General features: G+C 39.7%; 1 protein-coding gene across 1 annotated transcript in view; it reads left to right on the plus strand.

Moving 5' to 3' along the window:
* Positions 1–982: 982 nt before the first annotated feature.
* The window catches only part of LOC114630792 (protein unc-13 homolog B-like), an 83261-nt gene continuing 73695 nt past the window's right edge, over positions 983–10548 (plus strand). Inside the window, exons 1-3 of the mRNA XM_028779119.1 lie at positions 983–1023; positions 2067–2190; positions 9604–9677. Coding sequence (XP_028634952.1) covers positions 2109–2190; positions 9604–9677 — 156 coding nt within the window. The 5' untranslated portion in view covers positions 983–1023; positions 2067–2108. The remainder of the gene's footprint in view (positions 1024–2066; positions 2191–9603; positions 9678–10548) is intronic.

Consider the following 10548-nt stretch of genomic DNA (forward strand, 5'->3'; position numbering starts at 1 on the left):
ATAAACAAAGGAACTTTGCTTCCTTTCTTCTTGCGAACCTTCCTCCCTACTTATTCTCCCTTTCCTTTTCCACTTTTACTGAGATATAATCAGTGTATAAAACTAGACCTGTTTTGTACACAGCATGGGGACATTGAGCACAGATATGCACTTGATTTACCATCACCATATTCAAGGTAATGTTCCATCACCTCCAAAAGTTTCTTTGTGAACCATCCCCCAACCTTGGTGCTAACCACACTTAAAATGAAGTTTGCTCTATTAAAAAGTTTTCTTTATTTAGAACAGGGGACAGAACTCAGTGCCTTGTACATACTAGACAAGTATTCTACCACTGAGCTGTTCCTCCAGACACCCCTAAAAAATTTCAAGTTTACAGTAACTTTTTGTTAATAATAGATCTCTAGAACTTTTCTTGAATCATATACTAAATGCATTTTTGGAAACCCTATCTAAAACAGTAGCAATAAAATATAAAAACAAATTCATTTTCTTCTTCCCTCCCTCCCTCCCTCCCTCCCTCCCTCCCTCCCTCCCTTCCTCCCTCCCTCCCTCCCATCTCTCCCTCCTTTCTTCCCTCCGTCTTTCAATCTCCCTCCCTCACTCCTGTCTATCCTCCAGAGTCTATGTAGCACTGGCTGGCTTTGAACTTGGTCTCAGCCTCCTGAATTCTGGAATTATGGGCATATACCACCATGTTCAGCTATAAAAGTATTATTCTACAGATATGTGTTATAAGTTCCTAGAAATCTAAAGAGTACTTGCAGCATTTGGGAATACTCTGATTTCCCATAAAATAAAGTATTAGTGAAAAGTGTTCAAGGCTAGCAAAACAGGGAATTACAGTATTTTCTTTCCTGTTATCTAGCTCTCCTCAAAGGACTCCTTTATTTTTTTTCCACTAGTGAGATCAGTCGTCTGGACCTGGGTCTAAGCGTGGAGGTGTGGAACAAAGGATTGATCTGGGACACAATGGTGGGGACCGTGTGGATTGCACTGAAGACAATCCGTCAGTCGGATGAGGTTAGTTAGCATGCTGCTTGTTTGGAAGTTGATTGTGGCCTTTGCCTTCCCTCATCTTAGCTTCACGTCAGCTGATATTTATCCATGCGTACCTGTTCTTTTCTAAGTAGAGGGCACATGCCTTCACCATTTCTCACCTCTCGCAAAGGCTTAGGAGTTGTCTGTAAGCTGCTCTGCCCTATGCCCTCTGGCTGATCTTGGAGATTCCTCAGCACCACTTAATCCTATCAGAAAGATAGTCTTGTCCAAGGAATGTGTATGTGGTCTCTAATTCTCATCTTAGACACTGTCCTGGGAAGAACACCATCAAACTTCCTTAGCCAATTGGCTGGATACTATTTTGGGGCCTATTTTTCTAAGCTACTCCCCAGGCAACTGTTTTCAGATTTCTTCTGTGTGTAATCCTATTGGAATTTATGGAATTATCAGATGTGGTTGGTAGGTATTTATGTTGTGTCTACTCATTTCAGGTTGAATTTAGTCCACTTTCCTGGATTCGACTTGGATATCACTATTTCCCATTGGCTTTGTACTTACACAGACGTGACTCTGGTACTGGTTAGATTGACTGTGCAGTAGAAACTTTGTCTGCAAGTGGGGAAATGGAGGGTATTGACATCATTGTCTAAACTTCTGTGAGTTCTAAGTCTCTATGACTATAGACAGAGGAGCAGCTCATTTTCATGGCAGCTCTATTCAATTCTATTTACCAGTGACACAGTAATTAAGAATCATGTGATTGAGTTATTGGTTCATATGGATACTTTATAGTCTGATACTCTGGAAAGTTGTCTTCACCAGAACTGCACAGCTGAACACAGTGAAAGCTGCCCCTGGAGTCCTTATCTCAGCAAAGGAGAGAACAGAGCCGAAGAATGAGTGGTAATAGTGGGGTTTTGTTTTTTTTCCTCCTTTTAATTATTAGGATGTGAGTGGTCTTCTGAAGCTCTTGAAGAAGAGAATTCAGAGGAAAACATCTGGCTCCTGAACCACAAAGGGAGCCAAGAAAGTTTAGCGTTTAATCTTAGACCTTTGTTTCCTAGGAAGGGCCTGGGGAGTGGTCTACACTGGAGGCAGAGACATTAATGAAAGATGATGAGATCTGTGGAACTAAAAATCCAACGCCTCATAAAATCTTGCTTGACACAAGATTTGAGCTGCCTTTTGGTGAGTCTATTTTGATAAGCACTAAAGACTGATTTAGTCCTTTGTAAGGACACCGTTTGAGACTGTCTGTTAGCTGTTTTGTGAATGGCTATCTTGTCTTCTCAGGCATGTTCTCTAGAGATGTATGTGTTCATCCACTCTGCCCAATGACAGTTAGCACAAGATGAAGTAAAGTATGTTGGTCTTCATTAAAAATTGCACATTAACTGGGCCTGGTGGCTCATGCCTATAATCCCAACACTATACAAGCTGAATCAGGAGGTGCTTCAAAAATGCAAGGCCAGCCTAGTCTACTCAGCAAGCTCTACATAGGGGTATACAGTGAGATTCTACCTGCAAGCAAGCAAACACTAAACACTGTATTTTGTTATATTCTGTTAATATTTACTAAATGACTTGGAATTTCTAATTTTTAGATTTATTCTTTTAAAATACTTTAACATTCGGTATATTTTGTTAAAACTATAATTTGTTAATTTAATGTTAAAGAGTGCTGAAAATGGAGTGTACTTAATTTTTTAGATTTTTTTTAAGACCACTCCAAATTCCAGGCTCACCTTGAACTCACAACAGTCCTCCTGCCTCTGAAGGTATGTATCTATATGGTGGACTTTAATATCTGTCTTGCTGATTGGAACATTCACCTTCAGTGAATTTATTCTGTAATCCTTTATTGATGGGCATTCAGGATGTCTTTCATTTTTTTTTGATGTCACATATTGCTGTCACTAATGATGTTGTATATTTGTGATCCTTATGGGCCTAGGATAAAGTAGGATTGCAGGTCCAAAGGTTTGTGCATTATTTTTTTCATGAACACTGCAGAGTTATTTGGTAGAAAGGTTACATAGTTTATGCTCTTACTACCTGGGAGTGCTCTACCTCTGCACATCTTTACCATCATTTTGTAGTTCCCAACTTTTAACCTTTGTAATTTGTTTATGTCGGGGCGGGGAGTGTCCAGCTTTTTGACATTGTGACTTACCATTGCCATCTATAGATGAGTTGGGCTGCATTCATAGCTATTCAGGGACACAGGCTGCAGATTGGATATGACTAGAAATGTTATCTTCTGTTTACTTATTTTAGTATTCTTTAAATTTTTTCATTTGCATTAATAGTGTTCACATTTACTATTATTGTGGCTCTTCATAATTTCAGTTTATTTATTTAGCTTTTTTTTAAATCCCAGAGATGGCCTTGTTATGTAGCTCAAGTTTACAATCTTGCATCAATTATATATTGTCAATTTACAAACACTTTTTATTGACTCAAAAAGTTTTATTTATATATATGCGCACATGCAGAAAATTTCTAATAATTTGATCAACTGATATTTGATTTTCACATGTTGATAATGTCTAGTATTTTAAATGTAAATGTGCAACAACCTTTTGCTTCTTAACCGTTTCATCTACTGATTACATAGTTAGGATATAAATGCTGTATACAATATTCTGCTAGAACATTTTCAGTGCTTGGCTTTATGTTGTGAATATACACTATAATAGCAGCATGATTTATGGAGGCTCATCTGGCTTTCTTCACACTCCTTTGAAGTAGACCCAGCTATTATTAGCACCTCAGAATAAAGGTAACTGAGGCATGGAGTAATTAAGTATTTTGTCCAAGGTCACATAGCTATGAAGTGGTAAAAACAGGATTTAATTTTGTATGATCTTTCCTGGCAAGAATGACATATGCCTATAACTGCACCCAGTACTTGGGGGCTAAAATGAGATCACGTGAACTCAGGAGTTCAAGAATAATGTGGGCGCAACACAATGAGAACCTGTAAAGACAAGGGAAGGGAAGAGGGAAAGGTGACCAGGTTCCAGAGCCTAGGGTGTTAATTTCAACTGTACTACACTGTCTGTGGTGTTAAGGTGTGTATCTTGGATGCTTTGTTAGTCTGTGTCATTTATTGGGGGATTTGAGACTATTGATGTTGAGAGATATCAATGAGCAGTGCTTGTTGATTCCTGTTATTTTGTTGTGGTGATGATTGATGGTGGTGGTGTGTGTGTTTCTCCTCTTTTGATTTCTGGTCTGGAATTATTTATTCTTGTGCTTTCTAGGGTATGGCTAACCTCTTTAGGTTGGGGTTTTCCTTCTTTCACCTTCTATAGGGATGATTTGTAGATAGATACTGCTTTAATTGGTTTTTATCATGGAATGCCTTATGTTCTTCATCTATTGTGATGGGAAATTTTGCTGAGTATGGTAGTCTGGCATGGCATCTATGGTCTCTTGGAGTCTGTAGCACATCTTTCTAGGCCCTTCTGGTTTTTTGAGTCTCTGTTAAGAGTCAGGTGTTATTCTAATAGGTTTCCCCTTAAATGATTCTTGGTATTTTTCTCTTGCAGCTTTTAATATTCTTTTTTTGTTCTGTATGTTTAGTGTTTTGACTGTTATGTGCCAAGGGTTTTTTTTTGGGGGGGGGGGATGGAGGGGGAGAAGATCTGGTCTATTTAGAGTTCTGTATGCTTTTTTTTGTTTTTAAGTGTTTTTGTTTTTGAGCCAGGGTCTTACAGTGTAGCCCTGGCTATCCTGGAACCCACTGTGTAGACCAAGCTGACCTTGAACTCACAGAGATCTGCTAGATTCTAACTCCTGAGGGCTAGGGTTAAAGGCATGAGCCATCATACCTAGCTTGATATGCTTCTTGTACCTTAAAGTCGTATCCTTCTTTAAGTTAGGGAGATTTTCTTCTATAGTTTGTTGAAAATACTTTCTGTGCCTTTGACCTGACTACTTCTTTCTTTATTCTTATTCTTAGATTTGGTCTTTTCATAGTGTTCCAGATTTCCTGGATGTTTTATGCCAGTGGGTTTTTTTTTTTTTAATAAAGATTTAACGTTTTCTTTGATTAAAGTATCCATTTCTTCTATCCTGCCCTCAATGCCTGAGATTCTCTTTTCCATCTCTTATATTCTGATATTCTGTTGGTGAGGCTTGCCTTGAGGTTCCTGTATTTTTCATTTCCTAAACTTATTTCATTTAACGAGTTCCTAAATTTTTTATTTCCAGATTTCCCTTAGTGTGGGTTTTTCTTACTGATTTTATTTCTACTTTCAGGTCTGGAACTGTTTTATTCATTTCCTTCCACTGTTTGTGTTTTCATTGATTTCTTCATGGAATTTATTCCTTTTTAAGGACTATCATGTTCATGAAGGCCATTTTAAGGTCTTTGTTTTGTGCTTCAGCTATGATCCATTTTTCAGGGTCTACTGTGGTAGGCTTGCTTGGCTTCAGTGGGGACATATTGCCCTGGCTGTTATTGCTTGTGTTTTTATACTTCTGTCTTGGCATCTGGGTTCAGGATGATTGTAATTCTAGGTGTTTGATATCTGGTCTTGTCTTTGTTGGTGGATGTTTTGTTCCTTGGTTTCTGTTGCCCTCTCTGGTTCTTAGGAAGGTATGTTGTCTGGTAGGGAATGCTTCTGGGATGGGTGTAGACACTGGGGGTGCTGGATAAAAAGAGTTTCTAGGTATTGGTAGCTAACACTTTAGAAATGGGGATGAATAGGGAATGGCTGAGGGGTCCACAGGAGGGAGACAAGCAGGGTGTCTTACAGGATCTGCTTAGTCCCCTAGGAATGGAAGCAGAGATCGAGGAGAGGCCATAGCAGGTAGTCTACAAAGCTGGAGATGAAACTGGGGATTGGTTATTGGGGAGAGGAGGAAGCATGAAGATCTAAAGTTTGCCTACCTACTTGTTCCTCTGACTGGCTTGGCCAGCAGGTTCCCAGGGAGTGCCTGCTGCTATTGGACAATGGCTGGAATAATGGATGAGTTGGGAGAAGGAAGTTTGGAGGAGATCTACTTCCTGAGGTTACCTGTTTCCATTCTTTCTGTTGGCCTTCAGGGCTTCCCTCCTGTTTCTCCTCCTAAAACCTGATCCTGTTTGCCCTTTCACCACCCTCTTCCCTCTCCCACTCAGGTCCCTCCCTCCCTCCCTCTGTCCCCTAAGATTGCTTTCTTCTCCCTCCCAAGTAGGATTGAGGCCCTTACTTGGGCCCTTTGGCTTGTTAACCTTCTTAAGTTTTGTGGATTGTATCCTGGGTATTGTGTACTTTTTTGGCTAGTATCCACTTATTAGTACATACTGTGCATGTCCTTTTGAGTCTGAGTTACCTCACTCAGGATGATATTTTCTAGTTCCATCCATTTGCCTGCAAAACTCATGATGTCCTTGTTCTTAATAGCTGAGTAGTATTCCATTGTGTAAATGAAACACATTTTCTGTATCCATTCTTCTGTTGTGGGACATCTGGGTTATTTCCAGCTTCTGGCTTTCACAAATAAGACCTCTATGAACATAGTGGAACACATGCCCCTGTGGCATGGTAGGCCATCGTTTGGGGTGATATAGCTGAGTCTTCAGGTAGCTCTATTTCCAGTTTTCTGAGGAACCTTCTGATTGATTTCCAGAGTAGTTGTACCAGTTTGCAATCCCACCAACAATGGAGGAGTGTTCCTCTTTCTCTACATCCTCAACAACATGTGCTATCACCTGAGTTTTTTTTTTATCTTAGCCAATCTGGTTGGTGTGAGGTGGAATCTCAGGGTTGTTTTGATTTGCATTTCCCTGATCACTAACGACTTTGAACATTTCTTTAAGTGCTTCTCAGCCATTCAAGATTTATCTGTTGTGATTCTCTGTTTAGTTCTATACCCCATTTTTTGATTGGATTGTTTGTTTTTTTTAGTGGTTAGCTTCTTGAGTTCTTTATATATTTTGGATATTAGCCTTCTATGGGTTGTGGGATTAGTTAAGATTTTTTTCCCCCAATCTGTAAGGTGCTGATTTGTGCTATTGGCTATTTCCTTTGCCTTACAGAAGCTTTTCAGTTTCATGAGGTCCCATTTATCAATTCTTGATCTTAGAGCATGAGCCATTGGAGTTCTGTTTAGGAAATTTCCCCCCTGTGCCAATGAGTTCGAGGCTCTTTCCTAATTTCTCTTCTATTAGATTCAGTGTATCTGGTTTTATGTTGAGGTCCTTGATCCTCTTGGACTTGAGCCTTGTGCAAGGTGACAGATATGGATCTATTTTCAGTTTTCTACATACAGACTGCCAGTTAGACCAGTACTATTTATTGAAGATGTTTTCTCTTTTTCATTGTATATTTTTGGCTTCTTTGTCAAAGATCAAGTGTCTGTGTGTGGTTTTGTTTCTTGGTCTTCAGTTCTATACCATTAACCTACCTGTCTGTTTCTGTACCAATACTATGCAGTTTTTATCACTTTAGTATAGCTTGAGGTCATGCATGGTGATTCTCCCAGAAGTTCTTTAATTGTTAAGAATTGTTTTCGCTATTCTGGGTTTTTTGTTTTTCCAGATGAATTTGAAAATTGTTCTTTCCATGTTCTTTGAAGAATTGTGTTGGAATTTTGATGGGGATTGTGTTGAATCTGTAGATTGCTGAAAGAAATCACTTTTTTTCTTTTCTTCTTCTTCTTCTTTTTTTTTTTTTTCCCCAGACAGGGTTTCTCTGTATAGCCCAGGCTGTCCTGGAACTCACTCTGTAGACCAGGCTGGCCTCGAACTCAGAAATCCACCTGCCTCTGCCTCCCAAGTGCTGGGATTAAAGGCGTGCGCCACCACTGCCCGGCTGGATGTGAAATGCTTTAGTTTTACATTTTCTTGAGGGCTTGTGGAATATCTGTCCTGTGCTTAGAGAAGTGTCCGTCCAGATCCTATGCCTATATATTTTTCTTCTGCCACTGCCCGGCAAGAAATCACTTTTATTGCATTTGACAAGATGAAATGTATTCTGGGACTCCATGGTAATCTTCTGGGTCAACAACATGCATGTAGCCTGCTTTTCTTCTTTTGCTTTTGAGATCAGATCTCATGTATCCCAGGCTGGCTGAGAACTATTATCTTCCCACCTCTGTCCTCAGAGTACTGGAATTGTAGGTGTGTGCCACCATTCCTAGCTTTGCAGTCTGTCCTTGTCTGATATTTTATGTGGTACATAAAATTCTACAATGCTTTAAAAAGTTGACCACTGAGTCTCTTTCTCAAGCCGTTTCACTTCCTTAGAGGCTACATAAGAGTATACTCCGTCAGCCAGCTGTTTTAATGTTTCCTTGTGTGTGAACTCACTCTGTAGACCAGACTGGCCTCAAACTTGGAGATTCACCTGCTTCTGCATCCTCAGTGCTGAGATTAAAAATGTGTGTCACCATCATCTGGGTCCAACTCTTTGATTTTTAATTTTTTTTTTAAAGACAAGTCTTGCTAATGTAGCTCAGGCTGGCCCAGAACTTAACTGTGTAGCACAAATTGGCCTCAGACTTGTTTTCCCATGCAAGTGTCGTAAGTGTGGGTTTTATGGGTATGTGCTATAATCTTGGCCTCATATTATAAAAACACAAATAGTTACAGTTTTAGAGGTTTGTTTTGTGTTTTGAGATGGCCTTCTTGTAGTTAGGCTAGCCTGGTACTCACTTGGTCCCATGTGGCATCATACTCACTGTGTTCTTCCAGTCTCAACCTTCCAGCCCTTCCTGTCCCTTGTTTGTCACTGAGCTAAGAACCAGCTTGAAAGTGGTCCCTTTTAGACCCTTTAGAGGATGAATAATGTTTCTCTGTGTGTGTGTGTGCGCGTATGTGTGCGTATGTGTGTATATACACACACACACATGTATGTATGTATGTATGTCATTTTTTTCATCTATTTATGGATATGGGTTGCTTTAACTCTTGGCTAGTGTGAATGAATGCTATTCTGAGCTTGGACAGATATTCCTTTGAGATTTTAGTTTTGACTAGATTCTCACATGGTAATTTGTGTGTGTGAGTGTGTGTGTGTGTGTGTATCTTTTTGTTTGTTTGAGACAAGGCTTCACTATGGTGGCTTGGAACTCCACTCCACATATCCAGACTGGGTTTGTACAAGTTCATTACTGAACTTGTAATCCACTTGCCTTAGCCTGCTGTGTATTGAAATTACAAGTGTGGACCACTGTGTTTGGCTGTATTTTTAATTTTTGAAGGCAAAAGTATAAGTTTTAAGCATCTTATATCCCAAGGTGTAGCTTTTCTTCTAATCTAATCCTTTGGAGTGTTTGCTCTTGCTGAGCGTAAGTGTAGTTGCACAGACTGTAATTTTGGAGTCACATTGATAGCCTTTTGAATCATGGCTTCTCTGTGAAGGAACTCAACCATAGATAGATGGTATATCCCCTCAGAGCTTTAATTTCATCATTTTCAAAAACAGAATCAGGAATAGCAGTTTATTATGTTGTCTTTCCAAAATAGTAATGTTCATGGCAACAAGTGAGTCACAGTTAATCTTCATCCGTCACTACCACCTTTCTAACTATATTCGTTTGTGTAAATAAAGTAGTATTTGCTTATGACTATTGCCGGCTAAAATAATTTGTTCTTTTTTATGGTAGACATCCCAGAGGAAGAAGCCAGATATTGGACCTACAAATTGGAGCAAATCAATGCCTTGGCAGATGATAATGAGGTAGGAACTGCTTTATTTGCAATATTGAGAGATGGGGGCACTCTTTGATCCATTTATCTATTGTCTAGGGAGAGGCCCAAAGGTATGTTGTATGAGGTATTAAAATCGTAATAAGGGCTGAAGAGATGGTTCAGCAGTTAAGAGCACTGACTGCTCTTCCAGAGGTCCTGAGTTCAATTCCCTGCAACCACCTGGTGGCTCACAGCCATCTGTAATGGGATCTGATGTCCTCTTCTGATGTGTCTGAAGACAGCTACAGTGTATTCATATAAGTAAAATAAAAAAAAATCGTAATAAGAGAGTCAAATCCCTAACTTTACATGTCCTAGACATGTGCTTTACCAATGAAATACACCCCAGTGTATAGTAATGAAGTTTATTATTATTATTATTGTTATTATTTCTGAGACCAGTCTTGCTATGTGGCTTTGACTGGTCTTGAACTTGATATCCTACGGCCACAGCACCCTGAGGGCTGGGACTGCTGGCAAGTGTCACTGTGTTTGGCTATAATGAATAGTCAGGGAGAAGATTTCCTGAAATTTCAGTGGAAAGCTCCATCTCCCACTGCTGTTTCTCCCACTGAAGCTTAGGCTGTAGTGTTACACTGGCTCTGGACCATTGAGAAGGAGTTGATTGTAGCTCCTCCTTGTTATACAGATGAGCAGAAGGTGTTTCTTGTGTCTGTGCAGATTTTTGGATACTCTCCTGAATTGTGTGTACCTTTTAGGAATGTTTATACTGTTACTTTGCTTGGTCCTGTTGTCATGACTTGTCTTTAGCTATGAGTCAGGTGTGTAAAACAGAAGACAGTCACCTCCATCTGGGGGATCAGGAATGGGGACAGTGCTTTTGTTATTGGCAGTATGAA

The sequence above is a fragment of the Grammomys surdaster genome, unplaced genomic scaffold, assembly GCF_004785775.1.
Source record: "Grammomys surdaster isolate TR1022 unplaced genomic scaffold, NIH_TR_1.0 344, whole genome shotgun sequence".
Lineage (NCBI taxonomy): Eukaryota > Metazoa > Chordata > Mammalia > Rodentia > Muridae > Grammomys > Grammomys surdaster.